The following is a 23,793-nucleotide window of genomic DNA, read 5'->3' as shown; positions in this document are numbered from 1 at the left end:
ATTTAAAAAATACCATTTACCATTCTACCTAAAAAAAAAAAAAAAAAAAAAAAAAAAAAAAAATCTTATAATAAAACTATAGTCTCTTTCAGCACACACTTACACTTACAAAGCAAAGTGTAGCTGAAAATGTTTTTGTACAAACAGATGAAGCCATTACAAAAACAAGAGGACGACCACATAAATTAATATCACAGAGAAACAAACATCTCACTACTCTAAGAAAAGTTCTTCTCTTATTGTAGCTTTTGACTTGGCTTGTGCTTTTGGACCATAATGTGATAAGAATGTGATACGTCCACTGTGACTTATGGTGCAAGTACAAATAAAGCCCGTAATGGTGTGTAAATCCATAATAATTGATTGATTGTTCAGCCCTGGCAGAGCACGTCTGTCTCAAACTGCAGCAGCTGCCCCATGAAAGCCACATTTGGGGAGATGATGTTCCTTCGCTGCTTTACAAAGTCGAAGGCGTCCTGTAGACGAATGCGGTGAGTGTGCATGAGGTAGGCCAGACATATGGTGGCGGAGCGCGAGATACCAGCTTTACAATGGACCAACACACGACCGCCTGTCTGCTTCACTGAGTCTGTGGGGGAGCACAGAGGAAAACATGATCTCCCATTATAATCATAAGTTACTTTTTACCCACTGCACAGACCAAGGTCTTGCAACAGAGCTACACGCAAACAATGCTGCTATGAACATTTAACTTGTAATGCGTAATCCAGTAATTTTGTAACCGGATGACAAAATCTGGCTCCAAGGTTTAGATTCATAATGTATTCGGAACACAAGCAGCTTTGCAACAGTTGGGTGGATTCAGACTGGAACAACAAGGACACAAGGACCCCGCCATCATGGTGTTCTCTGAGAAGGACCCTACATTCAGCAGTAGGACATAGAAGAAAAACATGGAGCTATAAGCAGCGGTACTTTAATAATTAGGCTATACCAAGTTTATTGTTATTGCAACTGTCTTATGTATTCTGTTTTGGTCCTACCCCTGACAATATAAAAATTATACACAAACTGGCCTCGTTTGTAAGAATACTCTCACTTAATGGTGAAATATGCAACTTTTCCGGAGGAGGGTTCCACAATATAGGATTAAATATATTCCATCTCCACGGACACAAAAATGGGCCACTACCAGGTCGGGCAAGCCCACTCTCAGTAAGAGTATATGTTTATCAAGGAATTATTTTTACAATAAAAACAACTGAAAAAAAAAAAGCTTAACATAAAAGTTTGATGGTATTTTATGGAAAATTTGAGACAAAGCAAGGACATCTCTATGGTGACAGGATGGTGGCAAAAATTCCATCACAAAAGTTAAATGGTACACCTTTAATGGATTTGTTCTTATTAGAAATAACCATATTTCAGGGTACATTCTGGTTAGGTCCTGGCTTGAGCCCAGTTTAGACCTGATTTAGACTTGTATAGCCTTCTTTTGGTTTTATTTTAGTTCTGGACTATTGTAGGTTCCGTTCCTCGTCGTAATTCCAAAGTGTGAATGCTCCCTAAATGTCATCGGCCAATATAAATAATTTGCTCATTTAGTTGTAGATGCTTGAAATAACAAAACAAACCAAAACAAAAAACTACATTAACAGTCTTACAAGAACTCAACAATAAAAGTGATTGCAGGGGAGAAGCAGGCCCCGATGTCTGCAGCCACACTGTCCTCCACAGTGAGGCGCAGGTACAGGAGCTCGCCCTCTTACAGGTTAGGACAGGATGAGGAGATGTTGAGCACAGCTGTGATGCCCACTGCAGCCAGGGCCTCTCTGCATGAGGAGTGGACTGCACTACCCAAGAACAGGAAGGGCAGCAGCTCCACTGGACCATCCTGGCTCATTCAAAGAGGGGTGTGTAAGAATATGCTAAGGTTTGTGAGTGTAGAAAGATGGTCAACAGAGGCTAAAGTTGTGTCACAAAACTTTTAATTTTGCACAATTTAAGACCTTTCTTACCTGATCATAAAATGGGGTTGTGTGCCCTGGATTTGTTTCCAGAGTCATCATTTTATTGTGTACAGAGCTGTAACGTAGCTCTAGGTAGGTCTCAGAAAATCCTTCAAATCCACCTAAAATAAGATCACAAAGCATGAGTCCATTGGCGTACATTTTTTCATAACTGTCCCACACTCATACTATTCTGCAATGATGAGACAACAAATCAAAACACCAATTTCTATGCCATACAGAAGGTCTTAAAAAAAACAACAAAAAAGCAGTAGCAGGCCATCATTACCTTGCAAAAAGCACACTTCTGTCCTCACTTCGCTCTGCAGGCCAGTGAGTAGCATTCGGCTCACGCTCTCGAACTGTAGCTCATTTATAGACAGACTACTCTGGTCCCTAACAACCAAAGGACAAAAGTCTCCTTTGCGCAGCGCAGAGATGAGCCACTCCAGAGCAACCGCTGAGCCCTTTGACCTGCGGCGGAGCATTGAGTTCCAGTTCACATTGCGCGATCCGCTGATGTGCGCCAGGCAGTAATCTACAAAAGGTCTACAGCCCAGCACAAAACAGCCATAACCCCCATGCTCCCGAGGAATCCGAAGTACATGTGCCAGCTCGTACCCACTTATTTCAACCAGCTGCACGCTGGACGTCATGACGATCAAAACTTACAATGGCCAGGCTCTATATAATTTTTTTTTATATTGAAATTAATCCACAACGCAAACTGAAGTGAGAATGTAGGTAGTTTCACTCTGTGAGATGCTCTTGGGCAGAGTAGAGGTCAGTTCTAGTCGCTATTTCATGCACTTCATTGATCACAGCTGAGTGGGGCACATTGGGGCAGGACTATTGTGTCTCTTCCCACTGTAGCACTGAGACAAAACTGCGGAAATACCATATACGACAAGACCGGTGCTCCAAATATGGTATGATGTTACTCCAGAGAGTTTCCTACCGCGCACATGGTGCTGGGGTTGTGTTTTTGTGTCAAATTCAATCAACAATCTGTGATGCAGAGGAGTTCATACCTCACTCTCTTTTTCCATTGTCTTTGCTTGTTGTCACCTTTTGGCATTTTATATGACAAAGTTTGTTGAACATTTTATTCTAATAAAATGTAGGCCCATTTAAAAAGAAAAAGCAGGCCTAAATAGCCTACATAAGATTCAAGTTGCATACTAACTGACAGACAATGTCATGCCACACTATCAAGATTAGCATCTGTGTGAATACAACAATGCAAAACCAGCCCCTGCTCATGTCATAAGGAAGGGTACAAGACAAAGCTTAGCAGAGTGCAAAACATCATTATCCAGATCAAGAGAATTTAAACAGAAACAGAAACAAGATGGCGTAATCCTCCATTTGTCCTGGAGTGGTCCAAGGCCCTAGTGTCTCAAACCAGTAGGCTACCATCAAATTGAAAATGACTTGATTTAAAAAGTGTCCAGATGACTACCTCTAAAACCTTTTCTTCCACTTAAATACATGTTGCAATATTAGGCGCTTGCTTATGTCAGAAAATATACAGTGCATATGTAGCTAAACATAGTCACAAATAAAGCTGACAACATCTAGTTTCGGTGTTCTCTGTCCCACAAAGGATTATCCAGGATTAATTGAGTGGCTGTGGCTATTAATCTCTGAAACCACTGTAATCCAAGATTTAGATCATCTGTCATTCCTTACACTCCCATGTGACAACCTAATTTAGGGAAATACAGTGTATGAACACAATATACAATTTATCTGGAAACATGTTTTTCCCCTTCCCATATTATGCTAAATTGACTCTTGTCGCTTTAAGCCACATTAGAATGTGGTTACCTCCTCAAAAACATACATGCAGTTGAGTTTTGTTTCATTCACATGTTTGAGTAACCCTTTATTATTAGTCTGTCTACATCTCAAAAGCTCAAAATGCTCTGTTCCACCTTGTGATATCATGACGTGGCAATTTTCAAATCAATAGCTACCTTTTACTTTGTTCAATAGAGATTGGCAATTCCAGGTCTTAAATTATCCAAATGATTCTAGTGAGCCGTATGGAGTTTAAAAATACAGTGGAACACTTAAGAGAAGAACTCAGCCTAAGTGTGTAAATTAAACAAAAAACACAACTCCAGATATATTTAGATAAGGACACATCATAACTGTGACGTAGGTTGACTGTGAGCGGGCTGGGGTTCAGTAAGGTTAAAAACACAGACAAAGGCATGTGTTCCACAGTTTTACTTTTTTGTTGTTGTTTTTTTTCAGTAGTTAAAAGTTCAATGTGCAATGTGCAACATGGAGGCAAATAGCAGTTTCCTCTCCAGTAGCAGAACCCAGTATGTCTTGAGGTGCTTTTGATCTGGTCTGACTTATTGGGTAAAACTACAATAGCTAAAACAGGGATGGTAATTATCTTAAAATAGTGACCTAACAGTTCATAAAACAAACCCAAAATCGAATAACTATTAAAAGCCCAACTATATACATAAAAAACTAAAACCATACACCAAGTAAACTTTAAAACCCATAAACCAATAAAACATCTATCCCACTACCCCTGTACAATATATTAAAATTGGTCCAGTCCGGAACCTTTAAAGGGGGAGCTCATTGCTGTATGACTTTTTTAAGACCTGGACAGAAGAAAAGGAGGTATGTACAAAGCATATCACCACACCATTCATGAAAACACAATAAAATACACTAACACACACATCAACACTTAAAACATTCTGAAACTGATATATTGTACCATATATATTGCACTACTCAGTTTAAAAGATAATTAGTTAATTAATGTCTCTTTTTTTCTCCAGGGCCCAGCTGCTGTCAGTTAATGTGCCACTGTACCTCAGGATTAAAAGTGGTAAAAGGAAAGACAATAAATGCATTTTTAAAACCAATTATGTGCAATGACTTTAATATGTGCAAATATGTTTAAAGTGCTGCGTGCTATCAAACGTGCTGTGATTTAAAGTGTCTTAGTGAAGGGTGAAAGTGCTGAGGGTTACTTATAGATAACAAGCTGGCCTGTTACATTAACTTGGATCAGTGCACATTCATGGCTGGTTTAAAGTGCAATGTGCAGTATTTATTAAATTTGATCTTTAAACAGCTTCTGCAATGGATTTTCTTCTTGAAGTCTTTTGACTTTTTCTTCCTTCCATATCGCTCTAAGAACACAAGGAACATGTTTATTAAGTCTTTACCATTTAGTTATACTTTCTAAAACATGTTCCAACTACTACTCTTGTTCATATTTGCCTTGTGCCCATTCAGTCACTGTTTGTATTGTATTTCCACTTACCTAAGAAGAACAGCAAGGCCTAAACTTGCTGCTAGACAACATGCGATCACAATGCATATGACTGGCACCAGAGCCTCCCTCCACTTCAGAGAGTGTCCATAATGAAGAGATGGGAGAGTGACCACAGGATTCTGACCGTTTGTTGGTAAAGCAGCAACTAGAGGAAAAAAGCCGTAGGTGGACAGTGTATACAAACTCATATTAAAAATAGGGTGACATTTTATACAATTAATACAATTCCTGGGATTGTAGTTTTTTTCTTGATTAGGCTCCTGGGCATATAGTCATACCCTGAGCTTATTCGGTCACACGTTTCAGTGTTGGTAATAATATGCCTAAAATGTAAACTACATCTAAATGATTACTAAAATGTACTCAAAATAATGATAAATCTAACAAAAATAAATATTAAAATTAGACTGAAACATTTGAGTTTGTGCTTTATTGGTTAAAAAAAATCGCACGCACGCACATTATATATCATTTAATGTGTTAGAACCTTACCTGAAAGTAAGAACTTGACTTTGTAAAACACTGTTCCAGTTTGATTCTGTAGTGAACACTGATAAGTTCCTCCCTCTTCGACATGCAGCTGATTTAAGACCACAGATGAATCCTGAGTTACTACCAGCACTTTGAAATCACTCCTCTTCAACTAAACATAAAATAATTTGTTATAAAGAGGTAATGTGTGTCAATATATATAAAAGGTACTGGCTGTCACATTTGATCCCCATGAATAGTGATACTCTGGTTTTGATAACAGGAGCCGATGCCATGGAAGAAAACAGTCCAGCACTGCCTGATCTCCCTCCTTTACATCCACTGGGAACTCTAGGAATGACAGAAGGACTTCATTCATCATAGGGATAACACTTATAATCCTTTTATTAGGTGTGCACATGTACAACCAGCAGCAATGCAAAAGTGAACAACACATTTTCACACACGTGTCTCTCATGTCCTTCATTTAGATGTACAGACAAGAATACAAGTATTATGAAAACTAAATATTCTAGTACCAGTACTGGAAAAAAAATCACATAAACAGGATAGAATTTAACCTTTCCATTCTATCAGTCATCACTCCTTTTCCTATCAAAAATGTTATATCAAAATTGCGCTGAAATTTTAGTATTGTGACAACACTATACAACATATACCTCCACAGTTCTCTTGTCCAGTGGGGGAAGGGCAAGTATATGCCCTGTAAAGGCAGGAGGTACAATCCAGGACTCTTCGAATCAGCAGTCCTAAAAACCACAAACTTTTTACATGTGACTGAGGTGCTGTATATGTTTTGCATAAAAAATGAATGTGCATTGTAAAGATTCATTACTGCAATCTCACCACACTTGTTTGGACACAATCCTGAGAAAAAAATAAATGATACATTAATGTTACTTGATCATTAGTGTCTTTATGAGCTTTATTCTCTTTTACCATCAGGTATAAAGGTTCCCAAGTGCTGCGCTAATATCTCACGACCGTTTTCCATTATTTGAATGGCCTCATTTGTAGATCCTTTCAACAAGCCATATCAGGGGGTTTCAAAAGAAGTTGAAAGTAACAAAAGAAAAAAGTAGTTACCAGCCATAGCAATTAACAATATATTATAAAATACTATATCGTTTTATTGGTGAACTCCTCAAAATGTCATATTACAGGAAACTGAAACCCATGAATTGGCTATTACACAGTTTTTATACTACTGGAAATGAATTGGCTTACCAGTGGTACTTTTCAAGAAGCGATGAAATTCACTTTGGTACTCTGTTCTAGCTCTGTAAAGAGTCGTGAAGTCTGAAAATCAAGCAAGACAAATTCACACGATATAACTGTCTACCATGCACTTATTTGGAAGAGTTTGGCAATATATCAAAAACAAAACAAAACAAAGGTATCTTACAGTAGTGATTTCATGAACATACACAAGACAGGGTTTAATCACTGCTAATGAACATGAGAACATAAAAGTAAGGTTTCACTGACGATTAGAAATCAATTCAAATTGAATTAATTGCGCAGTCCTATTATGTGTGGAGAAATCAAAATTATAAAACACCAACACACATCTATGTTTAGGGCTGCAAGATTAATCTAAACTGAATCAAAATTGCAATTTGACTGGATTTGGACTGAATTTTAAAAATCACAAAGGTTGCAATCTTTGAAATACCATAATTAACACAAACTAAATATTCGGCCTTACTCTGCATTAAAAAATGCCTGTGGTTTAGAACTTTGCCAACTTTCATGTCATTTGGAATCTATTTGTCAATTCTTCAGGATGTGTTTAAAATGTGAACTTTGAACAGAACCTTATTATTAAAATCTAATCACAGTTGCAATGTTCATTAGAAATATCTCAATTAGATATCTATGTTATTTTGAATGATTAATCACAGTTATCTTACCAACGACACCCATGCGACTCTGACTTGTCTCTCTAAAGGTCACATAAGCGTAGTCCACAATCTTTTGGAGCTCGATCTGTTTGAGTGCATCAGGTTCAGACAGGACAAAATCCTCATGCATCAGCCTCACAATGCGCTCACACTGAAGACAGAGCCTTACTCCAGATAACATAGAGCAGACCCCTAACAGCAGCAGCACAAGCATGGGAGTCCACTTCATTAAGCCTTTTGCTGTCACCTACTGGAAGAAGAGGAGATTACTAAAAGGAAGTATAATTACTTACAGAAAATATGTAAAATTGGCAAAAAAAATAAAAATAAAAAAATAAAAAACTGCTACAAAATACAAACAATATGCAAAGCATAAATAGCATAAAGCAGGGAAAAAATAAAATATGAACACATTAATTAACAACATACATTCGCTTTTTGTGCTTTGGGGAGAAATTCTTGCTTTAACCACAAAATAATAATAAGGTAAACTAGCAGATAATACAAGTTGCTATGGTAACTCCATGGTTGCTGCTATCACACTTGATATGGTTCTGACAAACGTTTAGCTAGCTAAAAAACAAAAAACAAAAAACAAACAAACGTTTAGCAAGCTAACTAAACATGTTATGCAAAAACTGTCTGCCACAACTACAGTGCTCTACTTTTTAACTTTATCATCACCTGCGGTTGGTGAGAGAAGATCCAGACTCCTCCGCTATTGTTTTCGACACTCCTCTTATCAAACTACATATCCCATGAATACTGTAGCTCAGTCATAGACCAATCAGATTCTAGATTTAACTTTGAAAGGCGGGACATAAAACTTTAGGCACCGATTCTGCGCAGTGGTTTTTTCTCGCAGGCTTTCTGGCAGTGGCTGGTTGTGCGCAGGACAAAACTGGGCAAAGTCAGGTGCAGACTGCAGTGGTTGGTAAGATTACTCTTTTACTATCAATATACGCTTTGCGCTTTCCACATAGACAATTAAACTAGTTGTTGTGACAACATCAATATGCGCAATTTGCGCCATTGGCGCTAAGGAGAACCGGTGTGACTGGTTTCAAACGACAATAGTGACAGCCTCCCCTGTCACAACAACATCTTGATATTAGTTGACCATGTTAGTTTAGCCGTAGTTTACCAGGAAAATTCTGTAGTAGTAGAGGTGTAGTAACCTGTACAGTAGTATGATATGACTGTATTGTAAGAATTTTGTTTAAGGGAGCCTATGATGATAAAGTGCCAACAGGAACTCTCATTCTATGAGATTATAGAATTTCTATTTTATTATGACGTCCTTTGACCCATGTATGTGACTCTGTTATCATCATCATTATTATATGGGCTATAATTACATATTCTAAGCATAATTCAGTCTGCCTCAAGCACATTTGTCCAGTCCTATGTCAGAACCTGTTTTTATGGTATTATTGGCTCTGTTATCATCAGGGTTAATGCAGACAGTACACCTGCTATTAACTATATTATAGCCTTTGCTGTCTCCCTCAGTGCTGAACACTACTGAACAGAATGCGGCAGAGTTCAGGCACAGTCAATACATTGACCCACACATTATGTAGGCTTGGTAAAACTGAGGCTTGACATAAATATTGTTTGAGTGCATCAGGTTCAGACTGGACAAAATCCTCATGCATCAGCCTCACAATGCACTCACACTGAAGACTGGGTCTTACTCAAGATAACACAGAGCAGACCACCAATGGCAGCAGCACAAGTATGGGGGTCCACTTCATTAAGCCTTTTGATGTCACCTACTGGAAGAAAAGGAGACTACTGATGGTGTGATCTGTCCTTTTAATTCAAATATGGAAGTAATTACTTATAGAAAATATGTGAAATTTGAGAAAAAAAATCACAAGTTTCATAGAAACGTCATACAAAACTGCTACAAAAATACAGAGCATAAACAATATGCAAAGCATAAATATTGTACAGTTACAGTCATACTGCCTCCTCCATTCCTTCACTCCACAGACCACTGCAGTCTTCTTCACAGTGTTGTCACCTCCCATCTATCAACCACATCACACCCTGGCTTCCCTATCACACAATACAATACAAAATTCTGCTCTTCACATTCAAAGCCCTCCACAAGCTCTCTTTCTCCAGCTTTCTATTCCGTCTACTCCTCCACTGCTCCTCCTCTCTCCCATCTCTCTGTTCCCTCTACGCGTCCTATCATCATGGAGAGGACAAGAGCCTTCCATCGCCCACCGACTCACTCCCAAACTTCAAATCCAAACTCAAAACACACCTGTTTAGACTGGCCTATTCATTCCACCTCACCACCAGACCATAGCTGCACTGCCCTACTGTAACTGTATGTTTTTTTAACTATATATTTATTAATTGTATTTAACTTTGTTTATGCATTTGTAATTGTTTATTGTTGTAAGGCAGCCTTGAATGTCCAGAAAGGCATTTAATAAAAAAAAAATGTTATTATTATTATTATGATTATTATTATTACTACTACTATATGCTTTGACACAGGTTACACACATTCTTGTCCTTTTTGTAACTTTCTTTTGGTATTTATATTTTAGATCTGAAAAATAAAATGATGAAGATTTGTAAACAAGGTCACATGGTTTATGTCAAGAAGAACTAAAAATTCATCTGCAGGATGTATCAGATTGTCCCAGTGGCTCCCGGGGAGCCGCAGTTGGATGGTTCACCTCTGAAGAAAAAGCCCAAGTATGAAGGCCGTCCAATGGTGCTGGCCGGGTTGTTGGGGTGTGTGCTGGTGCTGGCGGCTGTAGTTGCCTGGTGTTACTACTCAGCCTCTTTGCGAAAGGCCCAGATGCTGAACACTGAGCTACTGGAGCTGAACAGAGATGGCTTCATCATTCGTAACCAATTGGGGGCTGTTATCTTTACTATGGCATTCAGGTAAGGAGCTAAACTGAGAACACTGAATATACATCACAGTGCCATAAACCACAAGGCTAAAATATTGACATAATATTGGCATTTAGTTTATTTTTTTGTCAAAAAATTCCCAGGTCTGGCACGCTGGATTTGGATTCATGCTCAAAAGAGAAAAATATTCTGAGATGCACTCATTCAAACTCTGGAAAGCTGAACTTTTTTATACAGACCATTCGACCCAAAGACACAGTGACATGCTACCGTGTGCGGTGGGAGGAGCTAGAAGACAAAACACTTGTAGAACATGCCATGAGCTGTAATGCCTCTCATTGGTACGGAGGGGCAGAGCTGGCAACACAACACTGGCCCATAAAGATCCAAGGTGAGGTGGAACCACGGCCCTTCATCACAAGCGACGTATACTCGAACAGAGATTCTTTTGGAGGGATTTTGGAACGTTACTGGCTTTCCTCAAATGCAACAGCCATCAAGATCAATGATTCTGTCCCGTTTCACTTGGGCTGGTCGGAGCAGGACAGAACCCTGCGGTTTCAGGCACAATACCTGAAGTCTCCGTTCAGACCAGAGGAGGGGCAGCAGGCTGTGCCAGAGCTCAGCTACAGAGTGTGTGTGGGCTCTGATGTCACCTCTATCCATAAAATTATGGTGAGTGAAAGATTGTCAGGATAAATAGGCATAATGTATATATTTTGTTTTAAAGCCTCTTTAAGCTACAATATTTTGGAAAAGGGATTTTAGCTGTAAAATGCTGACGGAACAAATTTATTACAAATGATCATTAACTATACTGTATTTGTATTGTTTGGGATTTCTATAAATCTGCTTTTTTATCCCTTATTTAATCAACAGGTACGAAGATATTTTCCAAAACCTATTAAAGTCCCATCTCCTGAACTGTTCAGGCACCCTGTGTGGTCCACGTGGGCTATCCACAAGTCCGCCATCAGTCAGGAGAAACTTCTTCAGTTTGCATCAGACATCTCTAAGCACGGATTTGCATCTTCACATTTGGAGCTTGATGACCGTTACACAGTTGACTATGGCGAGTTTGACTTCGACCCTCAAAAGTTCCCCAATGCTACTGGCATGTTTGACAAACTCAGAGCAGACGGGTTTAAGGTGTCACTGTGGACTCACCCTTTTATCAATTATGATTCTATAAATTTTGGCACTGCTGTGGAAAAAGGGTTATTTGTACGGGAGCCTGGAGGAGAACTTCCTGCCCTAGTTCGTTGGTGGAATGGCATTGGAGGGATTTTGGACTTTACTAACCCAGAGACCCGTGAGTGGTACTCCTCACACCTTCATACACTTAAAAATCGCTATGATATTACTTCTTTTAAGTTTGATGCGGGGGAAACAAGCTATCTTCCACGTCAGTTTAGCACACTGGTCCCACTGTCTGACCCCTCGACCTTTACCCGGCGTTACAGTGAGATGGCATTACCTTTCAATGAGCGAGCTGAGCTGCGTGTGGGTTATCAGAGTCAGAACATCTCCTGCTTCTTCAGGATCATCGACAGAGATTCAGTGTGGGGTTATGAGCTCGGGCTCAAATCCATCATTCCCACTGTTTTAACTATCAGCATTCTTGGATACCAGTTTGTTTTGCCTGATATGATTGGAGGGAATGCCTATCCGAACCGCACTGCAGGCATGTAAAATATTCCTGTGTATATGGTGCATAAATCAAAACTTTATATGCAATATATTGCATTTCTATGAACTAGGGTTCTTTTATTTTTACAGGTGTGGGTGGTCTTCCCGACAGAGAACTCTACATCAGATGGCTGGAACTGTCTGCTTTCATGCCAGCTATGCAATTTTCTATTCCACCTTGGGCATATGACAAATCGGTGAGACTCTTGGCCAACTGTTGCAACTTTTAAGATTAAAATTATTTGTTTACGATTTTGCTTGCCGTTTATGCTTCTGCATTATTTTAATATTAAGTGGTTGTAATGGAGGACAACATAATAAATGTATTGCCCTACCATGTGCAACACTGGGGCACCATTTTCAAAAAAACTATCATGTCTCAGGCAAGACACTTCATCCACATTATTTAGTATGAAAGTGGTGTGTGCATGAATGTTTGTTGTGGTGAGAGGGGCCAATGACATAGATTGGCTGCCAGTCAGTGTGCCCAAGGGCGGCTATGGCTACAACAGTAGATGACCACCACTGAGTGTGGAGAGAATGAATACTGCATTGTGAAGCTCTATGTAACGCCAATTATTAATTAATTGTGATGAATTAATACAAAGGAAAAACGCAGTGACTTAAAAACACCTTCTTAACACCTGTTTTATTTGGTGACAAAGTTTTATGACTCAACTCTATTTCTTTTTTGAAAAATCTTGATTTAGTGATTCAAAGGAATAGAGCAGTAACTGCAGCAACAAATGTCAAAGGTCAAAGATAAAATCAGTGGTGATGGCTGTGATTGATAAACATGACCTCATTATATGGTAACACATAAGCATACTATCATTAGTATACCTCATACACAAAAGGGATAACATCAAAACTTTTTTTTTTGTTAGTATAACTATTAGCACAGATACTGTGTTTTTCCTTTGTAGGGCAAAAATACTTTGATGGTGAACTTTTTTGCCCTCCTTTTTAAAAATGAATCACTTGAAACAGTTTATGTATACTCTGTAAATTGTATGTTTAAATGGCTTATAGATGTATATCTTTGCAGGTAGTGGAAATAGCACATAAGTTCACCAATCTCCACAAGGAACTGGTGGCCCCGAGAGTGTTGGAATTGGCAGGGGAGGTTCTTGACACAGGGGACCCGATTATAAGGCCTTTGTGGTGGATTGCCAATGATGATGAAGCTGCCTACAAGATTGATTCCCAGTTCCTGATTGGAGATGATTTAATGGTGGCTCCTGTGCTTGAGCCGGGAAAGCAAGAAAGGGACATCTACCTGCCAGCTGGAAGCTGGCGAAGCTACAAGGGTGAGCTCTTTGACAAAGGTCCTATTTACCTCACAGACTATCCTGTGGACCTAGACGAGGTGGCCTATTTTACATGGGTGCAAGTAACTGAGTGACTGCACAAACATGGATTATTATTATTTAAGACATTCAGTATAATGAATTATACCTAAGACATTATTTAAGACATTCAGTATAATCTTGCCCTCAATTTCTTTACATGAAAATAGAATGCGATTTTGAAAATGATTTGGGTGATTATTAATTCTGTTAATGCATTTTTGTTTGTTTCAGTCATTTGCTGATTCATTTGAGTCAAAGCTAATTAGTCTTTTTAATTTTAATTCCCTTGTGCCTTTCACATTCTTCCATCCAATTCATATTATACTATTCTATACCTTCTATCTTATACAACCTATTAATATCTTATGTGGTCACTTGTGACTTGAGTACTCTGTTAATTGTAGTAAGTCCCAACTGAAGCCATATTAGATTTGTGCCTGCAATGGATAAATGTCTTCCAAGGATCTTTATTCAGTTTAAACATGCATTATGTAATATTGCCTACACTATTCTAACATGAATAACTATTTTTGAAAAGGGAATTAGAAATTACATTTATTTTGCCTCTTACACTCACTACTGAATTATTTGTTAAACTTGCCATATTACCATCTGCCATCCATTCCTGCCTTATATCTTGAAATAAGAGAATGTAATATTTTATGTAACTCTGGCTGTGCCAAATCAAAGTTGTAAATACACGTTGTACATTACATTTGTTACCTTAAGTGGAACACTGGAAATAAAATCACCTGTTTAATTCCATGGTAAAGATTTAGTCATTGCTACAGCATCTGTATTTCAGCAGTGGAGTATAAAAAAACAAAAAAGCAGTAGTAGAAAAATGTTTCCATCACTTGTAATTTCTACATTAGCAGAAATTGAAGTGTTAAGTTAAGTTGGTTTTACAGTTTATGGAAAAGCATGGCATAAAGAATTTGAAGAAAATAAACCGCTTTTCTTTTATTTTATCGCAAGTTCAAACTGTGAAACCTTTTTTAAAGCCACACATTGCTACATTTTTCTCTCTGGTCATTTATTTTCAATTTGTCATAAGAATATGTTAAAAATTAGATCACACAAAGGGTAAAAATGGCAGAGGTGAGCAGTACAAGAAGGACACTGGGAGCCGTCGGTATGAAGCCATTACACAAGTCACCCTTGCAGCAGTAGGGGAAATTGCTGGAGCACCCGAGACTGGTGTAACAGCCCTTGACTTCATATCCTGTATTCACATAACAAGAAATCTTACATTCAGGTACAAATAAGTGAGACAATGCATTGCCAAATAGGGACTCTTACCTTCAACCTTCATGGCAAAACAGCGATTCAAGAGTTGCTCGTTACACTCGACAATGTTTGTACATGATCTAGTGGGACTTAGGCATGAGTAGCATTTTAGGGCACAGGCTGTGAAAAAAGTCAAAAAGAAAAAAAAAAAAATTAAGATGATAGGGTCTACATTTCCACCTTTTGAGATTAAGAAACCCAAAATATAGAATATAAGATGTTCAATAGTAATGCACTGAATATACTTGATCTTCAAATAATTGTTGTGAAGTAATTGCACCTACGTTTTTGTGCTTTGCTTGAGATAATAATCAAATTAAGTAAAATGTAAAGGTTTCTAAAAAATATATATATATATATATATAAACTCACCTGTAGAGAGGCCCATAAGGAAACTCAAAACTTTAATAAACATCTTCATCACTGTAGTCACTGACAGTTCTCTGATGTACTCCTCATTATATAGACTACTTGCTGGTTGTTCCACAATTTCAAAAGCCAGTAGGGTTTATTTTGTGTGTGTGTTTTTGTTCCCACAGTTGCACAAGTGAATTTTCACAAAGAAAAAACAAATACATGAATGTGAAAAGTACAAAATGTCATCTTGTATTTGTCATTATTATATGGGTATGTAGGGCACACAAGTTGACACCATTTTGTAACCTAATTTAATATGGTTTGTAATTTACATTAGCTTGTCATTTATGTTATAATTTAGATGAACATGTATATTTTATTCAGCTAAAAAGGCTTTAGTAAAGTTTCTGGTGACTTAGTCATTTATAAAACTAGCCCATATTTTTATAGAATACAGAGAAATACACTGGAAAGTTGAAATTTCATTAATAATAAGTCATTATTTGTATTAGACTCTCAAGATCAAGCCATATGTATACTGTTGTTGCGTACTGTATTGTGAATAGGCAATATGAACATTAGGTACATTAGTTTATTCAGATTTTACATGAAGAATAAGATGGCAGTGGATGAGAGAAACAACAAAAGGAAGCTAGGCCCTGTAAATTGCCTGGCTCCATTGCACAGATCCCCTTCACAGCACTTCATAGGTCCAACACATGCAATACTGGTCTGGCATCCCTTAGTAACTGCATCATAACCTGCAAGACAAACAGATGTCTCAATACTTCTGCTGAAACTGTGAGGAGCAAGGAGTATATCACTCACCATGTACACTTAAGGAAAAGCATCGGTTAAAAATAACAGGACACGATTTTGTGTCAGTACAAGATCTTGGTTCAGCAGCGGTACATGTGTAGCATCTCAAACCACAAGCTGTAAGAGAAGACAGTGGATTTGAACTACATGCTCCAGTCGTAAGTGTTAAAGAGGGAGAGGAGGGACGGGAAGGGAAAAAAAGGAAATACATAGTTTTCCGCCGAGTTCTCGCGACCGCCCCAGCACGCCTTTTTCGCTGCCTAACAGCTGCCCAGACCAATAGCTCGTCCAACAGAAATATTACATAGTGTACCTTTAAATGCTTTTTAGGAGTCTTTGCGCCCCTTCTGGCCAACCGTGAAAAATCCTCCATGTCCGGAATATACATAGTTTTTTGCTTGTAATTATGCATAGAATTTAATCCCCTAATTTGGTACTAATCCGATAATGTCGATGTGTCCACTAGAGGGCACTTTAGTGTTCACTTTTCATATAATTTATAGTGTATTATAATCAGACCAAAATCACGCATTAGTGATTCAAATTTCAGCACATTTGGACTAAGCCTGTGTGTGGAATAATTTCTTAACTATTTTTTGCGGGAGTCTTTGCACCCCTGCTGGCCAACCGTGAAAACTCCTCCATGTCCGGAATATATATTTTTTTGCTTGTAATCATGCATAGAATTTATTCCCCGAATTTGGTACTAATCCGATAATGTTGACGTTTCATGTCTATGCTAGGGGGCGCTATAGAGTTCACTTTTATTAGATTCCATATTTCATTACATTCAGGTCTGGATCACGCAATAGTGATTTGAATTTGAGCTCTCTAGGACAATGCCTGTGGCCGTGACAGGTCACAGAAGAAACAGGAAATGAAGGCGTTTTTCGCCGGCGTTCTACGGGCGAACCGTAAGGAGTATCTCAAAAAATACAAAATGTTTGTGAGTTTATATCTGTAGATGTGACATGTCAAATCTGAGCTCATTTGGACCAAACCCCGGGGACTTGAATCTTTTTGTAAACACCCAAGTCAAAACGGCGCCGAATTTTTTGATCCAATATGCTTGTCTCCTTGAGTTCCATTACTGTTCAGAATTTCGTGAACCTACGCAAAAATATGAATAACTATTTTTGAAAACGGAATTAGAAATTACATTTATTTTGCCTCTTACACTCACTACTGAATTATTTGTTAAACTTGCCATATTACCATCTCCCATCCATTCCTGCCTTATATCTTGAAATAAGAGAATGTAATATTTTATGTAACTCTGGCTGTGCGTCTCAGCCTCCCATTCATTTCAAAATGTGCATTTTCAAGGGGGCGCTGTTGAGTGGGGGTGCTTTGGGCATTGTCGCGATGCCCATTTTATACAATTTTTCGATCTGATACCCGGTTTGGGGACTTTTCGTCGATGTTTAGGCCTTCAGAATTGAGATCGTTTGCAAGGAAAAAATATTAATATTAATTAAAGCTGCGCGTGGCGATGGTGGCCCTTGCCCCGGCGCGCACCTGGATCACACAATTGTGATTTGAATTTGAGCTCTCTCGGACAATGCCTGTGGCCGTGACAGGTCACCGAAAAAACAGGAAATGAAGGCGTTATTCGCCGGCGTGCTACGGGTGAACCGTAAGGAGTATCCCAAAAAAAGTTGAAAATTTCTCGCGACCGCCCCGACACGCCACTCTCTCTTCCCAACAGCCGCCCAGGACGACATCTTGTCCATAAGACACATTACATAATGCACCTTTAAATATTTTAAGGAGTCATTGCGCCCCTACTGGCCAACAGTGGAAAATGCACCATGTCCATAATAGACTTTCTGACTTGTAATCATGCATAGAATTTAATTCCCGAATTTGGTACAAATCCAATAATGTTGACGGGTCATGTCGCTAGGGGGCGCTATAGTGTTCAGTTTTCATATGGTTTATAATGTATTATATTCAGGCTCAGATCACGCATTATTGATTCAAATTTCAGCATGATCCGATTAAACATGGGCATATAATAATTTTTTTTACTATTTTTTGGGGGAGTCTTTGCGCCCCTGGTGGCCAACTGTGAAAAATACCCCATGTCCGTAATGGACTTTTTTGCTTGTAATCATGCATAGAATTTTATTTCCAAATTTGGTGCTAATCCAATAATGTTGATATTTCATGTCTATGGTAGGGGGCGCTATAGAGTTCACTTTTCATATGTTTTATAGTGTATTATGTTTAGGCCGTCATGCATTAATGATTCAAATTTTAGCACGATCGGACTAAGCATGTCCCTGTAATAATTTTTTAATTATTTTTGGGGGAGTCTTTGCGCCCCTGCTGGCCAGTGGTGGAAAATGCATCATCTCCGTAAGGGACTTTTTTGCTTGTAATCATGCATAGAATTTAACCCCCGAATTTGGTACAAATCCGATAATGTTGACGTTTCATGTCTATGCTAGGGGGCGCTATAGAGTTCACTTTTATTAGATTTCATATTTCATTACATTCAGGCCTGGATCACACAATTGTGATTTGAATTTGAGCTCTCTAGGACAATGCCTGTGGCCGTCACAGGTTACCGAAGACACAGGAAATGAAGGTGTTTTTCGCCGGTGTGCTACGAGCAAACCGTAAGGAGTATCCCAAAAACGTGGATGATTTGAGTGAAGCTATGTCTGTAGATGTGACATGTCAAATCTGAGCTCATTTGGACCAAGCACCAGGGACTAGTAGCATTGTGCACACACGCAAGTCAAAACGGCGCCGAATGTTTGATCCAATATGGCCGACTTCCTGTTCGTCATAGGGTCATGCTCCAATTCATCTTTTGTCTTGTCTCATTGTTCTCTATCACTGTTCCGAATTTCGTTTCCCTGTGACAAACTTTGCCTGTCCGCACTCCCATAGGGGTCCAATTCTAGGCGGCGCTGTTGAATCGGGTCACTTTGGTCATTGTCGCGATGCCAATTTTATCGAATTTTTCGCCGAGCCGGTCGATCTGAACCCCGGTTTGGGGACTTTTCGTCCATGTTCGGGGGGTCAAAAATGCGATTCAATGTGGGGAAAAAGAATTAAAAAAAAAGAAACCGAGGAAGAACAATAGCCCTCGCCAGTTACTACGTTACTGGCTCGGGCCAATAATAATAATAATAATAGTAATAATAATAATAAGAAGAAACCGACGAAGAACAATAGCCCTCGCCATTTACTGGCCCGGGCCAAAGATATACTATATTCTGAATTGTGAAAAGTCCTTAGCATGTTGCCCATATTGCCTACCACATTTTTGGAAGGTGCAAAGAATTTCCACAAAATATTACAAGGCTATATATAACATGTTAACTATTACAAGGCCGCGGCTTGTCATATAAGTAATACAAATAAATAAATAAAAAAATAACTTTGACTTTCAGTTTGAGTTTGGTGCCTGAGTCTTGTGGCAGGAAACTTACTAGAATAAAATGAACATTTATTCTTTTAAATTTTTAACATAAGGTGTGCCACTGTTGACCAGTCTGTTCATAAGGAAAAACGAAGGAAAAAGTACGAAAGTTAGAAAAATAAAGAATAGTTCTTACCAATAGAAATATTTAAAACTAGAATGAGAGCTCTGCAGATCGTCATCCTGAACTCGCGAAAACATTAAGAGAAGGAAGTGAAAAAGCTGTGCAAAGTGCAAATTCTGGCAAGTTCAACTTCTTTCACACACCCTCCACAACCCCCCTCTTTGTGACCTGAATAAACTGAACACCCATTATCCATTTAAAGGGACAAGGAGATTAACTCATACAAGGCGAAACTTGGTTTTACAATAGACAAAAGTATAGGATACTTGGAGCATATTATAACTAATAATTGTAGACATTAATACACAGTCTTATTATTATTATTATTATTTGTAGTAGATACATGTTATACCCCGTGTTGACCACTAGGTGGCGGCATAGGCTGAAGGTTGGGAAAAATGTGTCAGTTGTTGTTCCCGGTTGCTGTTGAACTGTGATTGAGTAACGTTCAGTAAAAACCAAAAGTCATCTACAACCTGTGGTCCGCTCATCCTTCATTAACAAGGATATTACATTTGGCGACGAGGAAACTGGTGAACTCGGGAGACGCTGTTGGTGCAGGAAACAGCTTGAGTGTTTCATGAAACAGTTTCTCGGCTAATGTCGGACGGCGAGGAAGCTGGCGCTAGCGGCGGGATGGCTACTTCCATGGTGGGAGCGCTGACGGCGTTTGACAGTCAGATACAGACCTGGGAGGAATATTGTGAAGTTGTGAAGTTTTGGAGCACTTCTTTGAGGCAAATGGGGGGGAACACTTGGCACGGGACTGCCGGTTTCTAAATGAAAAGTGCCATGGGTGTGGGAAAAAGGGGCACGTGAAAAAGATGTGCAGGTCCTCTCCTCCTAGGGACCAACAACAGGCTAAGGGGGGAGGGAAGAAGTATGTCAAGGGTGAAAAGGCTAGCTGGAAAGAAAAAAGGCAGTACGCGCATCATATGAGCGAGTCCACGGATCCCCAGTCCAGTGACGAAGAAGTGTTTTCAATGCACAACCTAAAAGACTCAAAAATGGCAAAGGTAGACCCCATTACCACACAGCTAGATCTGAATGGGAACATGGTACAGTTTGAAGTGGATACAGGCTGTAGTGTGTCGATTTTACAAAAGATGAATACAGCAAGTTATGGGCAGCGGGAAACGCACAGGAGTTACAAAACTGCTCATTGACTCTGAAAACATACACAGGTGAAAAAGTCTCTACACTAGGAACGGCAATGGTAACAGTAACCTACAAAGACAAAGTCAAGCAGTTGCCAGTAGTAGTGGTAGCAGGGAGGGGGCCAAACCTGCTAGGCCGAGCATGGCTAAGAGAGTTGGAAATGAACTGTGTGTTTGTCAATAAGATGGAAACAGCCTCAGCTAACGTTACAGAATGTGCTAAAGCAGAATGAAGAGGTATTCAAAGAAGAACTGGGAACCTGGAGAGGCCCGCCCGCAAAAATATACGTAAAAGCGGACGTGGCTCCAAAGTTCTACAAGCCCAGGCCCGTGGCTTTTGCCATGAGGAAGAAAGTAGAGTTAGAGCTGGAAAGGCTCACAAAGGAGGGCATAATTGAGCCAGTGAGGTTCTCAGAGTGGGCTGCACCAATAGTGCCGGTGTTAAAGACTGATAGTTCGGTGCATGTTTGCGGGGACTACAAGCTCACAGTAAACCAAGTTTCCAAGCTAGAGCAGTATCCAATACCCAAGTTGGAGGACTTATTTGAGAAGTTGACCGGGGGTGAGAAGTTTACTAAACTGGACCTTAGTCACGCATATCAACAAGTCACCCTCGATGAGGCATCAAAGCCTTAATGTCACAATCAACACACACAAAGGGCTTTTTCAAGTGAATCGCCTACCATTTGGTGTTTCCTCTAGTCCTGCCATTTTTCAACGGATAATGGAGGGTCTGGTGGCGGGAATCCCTAATGTGGCAGTTTATTTAGATGACATCCTGCTGACCGGTCGGAGTGACCACGAGCACCTGGAGACCTTGAACGAAGTCCTACAGCGGCTACGAGAGGCTGGTCTTCGTCTGAAGTGCAACAAATGTGTCTTCATGGAGCGAGAGGCCGAGTTCTTGGGACACAAAGTGGATGCCTCGGGGCTCCACCCTCTGCCAAACAAGGTCAGGGCTATACAACAGGCACCAGCACCAACTAATGTCACAGAACTGAGAGCTTACTTAGGCCTGCTCAAGCTATTACAACAGATTCTTGCCAAATCTCTCAACACGGTTAGCTCCCTTGCACAGACTGTTAAGGAAAGAAACGCCGTGGAACTGGCAGGAGGAGCAAGAGAGAGCTTTTGAGGAGTCTAAGAGGCTCATGCAGTCGTCAGAGGTGTTAGTGCATTATGACAGCCATAAAGACTTAATCCTGTCCTGCGATGCGTTGCCTTACGGAGTAGGGGCGGTGTTGTCGCATCGCATGCCAGACGGGCAAGAGCGGCCTATTGGCTTCATGTCACGGACACTCACGGCAGCTGAAGCAAACTACTCGCAGCTGGACAAAGAAGGACTGGCGGTGATGTTTGGCATTCAGCGCTTCCATAAATATTTATATGAAAGGAGGTTCATCATCTGTACAGACCACAAGCCTTTACTGTCCCTCTTCAGTGAGATGAAAGCAGTGCCTCAAATGGCATCCCCTCGCATTCAGCGCTGGGCAGTGACTTTGCGAGCATATGAGTATGAGATTGTCTATGAGCCGGGTAAACACCACAGCAATGCGGACGCTCTGAGCCGGCTCCCCCTGCCTCAGACAGCCGTCAGGAGAGAGCAGGAGGACCGCGTACTGATGCTGGAGGAGGTAACGCTCGTGTCAGCCAGTGAAATTAGCCAGTGGACACGAAAAGACCCAGTGCTGTCCAGAGTCTGTCAGTTCATTCAACATGGCTGGCCACCACAACACTCAGACTCAGCTTTCCAGCCTTATGCGGTGAGGAAAACCGAATTAAGTGTGCAAGATGGGTGTATATTGTGGGGGTCACGCGTGGTGGTACCCCCGACAGGTCGCGAAGCATTACTGGGTCAACTGCATCATGGTCACCCAGGCATCACCCGAATGAAAGCATTAGCACGAAGCTACTTCTGGTGGCCAAAGTTAGATGCAGACATTGAATCTGTAGTGAAAAGATGTAGCACCTGCCAAGAACATCGCCACTTACCAGCTCCAGCACCACTCCACCCTTGGGAGTGGCCGAGTAAACCGTGGCAGAGGCTACACATAGACTATGCGGGTCCTTTTATGGGTCACATGTTTTTGATACTGATGGATGCCTATTCCAAATGGATGGACGCCTACGCGGTAACCTCAGCAACTTCTGCCAATACGATTGAATGTCTGCGGAGAAGTTTCAGCAGTCAAGGATTACCTGAGATGATTGTGTCAGATAATGGTACGTGCTTTGTGAGTGCCGAATTCCAAGAATTCATGAGGAAGAACGGAATCGAACACATCACTTCAGCTCCTTATCATCCTTCTTCAAATGGCTGTGCCGAGCGTGCAGTCCAGACAATTAAGTCCATGATGAAAAAAGCAGGTGAAAGTAGCATCCATACTAAAGTTTCAAGAGTGCTGTTTAGTTACCGCATTACCCCTCAGTCCACCACAGGGCTGTCACCAGCGGAAATGTTGCAGGGCAGGAGGTTGAGATCGACACTGGATCTAGGGCATCCGGACCTCAGAAACAAGGTGGAACGGAAGCAGTGCATGCAGAAGAAGCATCACGACAAGCTCGGATCAGGAAGAGGTTTCCAAGTGGGAGATGCAGTGTCTACACGGAACTTCAGTTATGGGCCTAAATGGGTTCGGGGTTTTATTACCAAAGTCACGGGACCGGTGTCTTACAAGGTCATGTTGGGAGATGGAACAGTTGTCCGAAGGCATGTTGACCAGATACTGGCCAGACCGGAAGACGCGGACCTAGTAGACCCTAAGATCATAGAACCACCCATGGTGGATTTGTCTTCAGCTGATCCTGTGCCAGTGAGAAATAGCTGTGCTCCAGAAGGAACTGTGCAAGAAAACCCAAAACCACCTGTGACAGATATTCCGGTCCCAGATGCAGCAAAGGACGCACCACCCCAGCAAACAGCTGCACCAGCACGGCGTTCTCAACGGACTGTCTCAAAACCTAGTTATCTGAAAGACTATGAATGTTGATTCTTAACAAA

At 40.3% G+C, this 23,793-nt stretch overlaps 5 protein-coding genes across 5 annotated transcripts; 2 read left to right on the top strand and 3 right to left on the bottom strand.

Annotated features, from left to right (window-relative positions):
* Positions 1 to 371: 371 nt before the first annotated feature.
* On the bottom strand, positions 372 to 3,104 carry dusp2 (dual specificity phosphatase 2). The gene is given in 5 exon segments (XM_055161784.1): positions 372 to 589; position 1,172; positions 1,637 to 1,855; positions 1,980 to 2,092; positions 2,260 to 3,104. Coding segments are annotated over 5 exon segments (918 nt in total). The 5' UTR covers positions 2,627 to 3,104.
* Positions 3,105 to 4,951: 1,847 nt separating this feature from the next.
* Positions 4,952 to 8,440, bottom strand: LOC110153809 (izumo sperm-egg fusion protein 1). The gene is made up of 10 exons (XM_055161783.1): positions 8,367 to 8,440; positions 7,692 to 7,929; positions 7,006 to 7,077; positions 6,718 to 6,798; positions 6,625 to 6,645; positions 6,438 to 6,527; positions 5,999 to 6,108; positions 5,779 to 5,929; positions 5,275 to 5,431; positions 4,952 to 5,140 (listed from the first exon to the last, which is right to left on the bottom strand). The coding sequence occupies exons 2-10, from the start codon at positions 7,909 to 7,911 to the stop codon at positions 5,062 to 5,064; spliced, it is 981 nt and encodes a 326-aa protein (XP_055017758.1). The 5' UTR covers positions 7,912 to 7,929; positions 8,367 to 8,440; the 3' UTR covers positions 4,952 to 5,061.
* Positions 8,441 to 8,535: 95 nt separating this feature from the next.
* On the top strand, positions 8,536 to 14,381 carry LOC110175219 (myogenesis-regulating glycosidase-like). The gene is made up of 6 exons (XM_020941348.2): positions 8,536 to 8,616; positions 10,253 to 10,598; positions 10,712 to 11,243; positions 11,448 to 12,252; positions 12,348 to 12,454; positions 13,306 to 14,381. Exons 2-6 carry the CDS (start codon positions 10,333 to 10,335, stop codon positions 13,660 to 13,662), a joined length of 2,067 nt encoding a protein of 688 aa, XP_020797007.1. The 5' UTR covers positions 8,536 to 8,616; positions 10,253 to 10,332; the 3' UTR covers positions 13,663 to 14,381.
* Positions 14,382 to 14,624: 243 nt separating this feature from the next.
* LOC110155955 (uncharacterized) lies at positions 14,625 to 19,788 on the bottom strand. Its single transcript, XM_055161931.1, has 6 exons — positions 19,648 to 19,788; positions 16,085 to 16,192; positions 15,864 to 16,017; positions 15,272 to 15,408; positions 14,912 to 15,019; positions 14,625 to 14,834 (listed from the first exon to the last, which is right to left on the bottom strand). Exons 1-6 carry the CDS (start codon positions 19,691 to 19,693, stop codon positions 14,680 to 14,682), a joined length of 708 nt encoding a protein of 235 aa, XP_055017906.1. The 5' UTR covers positions 19,694 to 19,788; the 3' UTR covers positions 14,625 to 14,679.
* A 1,138-nt stretch (positions 19,789 to 20,926) lies between these two features.
* On the top strand, positions 20,927 to 23,782 carry LOC129411313 (uncharacterized protein K02A2.6-like). Its single transcript, XM_055161930.1, is given in 4 exon segments — positions 20,927 to 20,968; positions 20,970 to 21,425; positions 21,427 to 21,813; positions 21,815 to 23,782. Coding segments are annotated over 4 exon segments (2,826 nt in total). The 5' UTR covers positions 20,927 to 20,953.
* Positions 23,783 to 23,793: the final 11 nt, after the last annotated feature.

This window comes from Boleophthalmus pectinirostris, unplaced genomic scaffold, assembly GCF_026225935.1.
Source record: "Boleophthalmus pectinirostris isolate CB_2022bp ecotype Guang Dong unplaced genomic scaffold, ASM2622593v1 HiC_scaffold_4, whole genome shotgun sequence".
Lineage (NCBI taxonomy): Eukaryota > Metazoa > Chordata > Actinopteri > Gobiiformes > Gobiidae > Boleophthalmus > Boleophthalmus pectinirostris.
The sequence above is the reverse complement of the archived record's forward strand: the minus strand, read 5'-3'. Positions and strand labels throughout refer to the sequence as shown.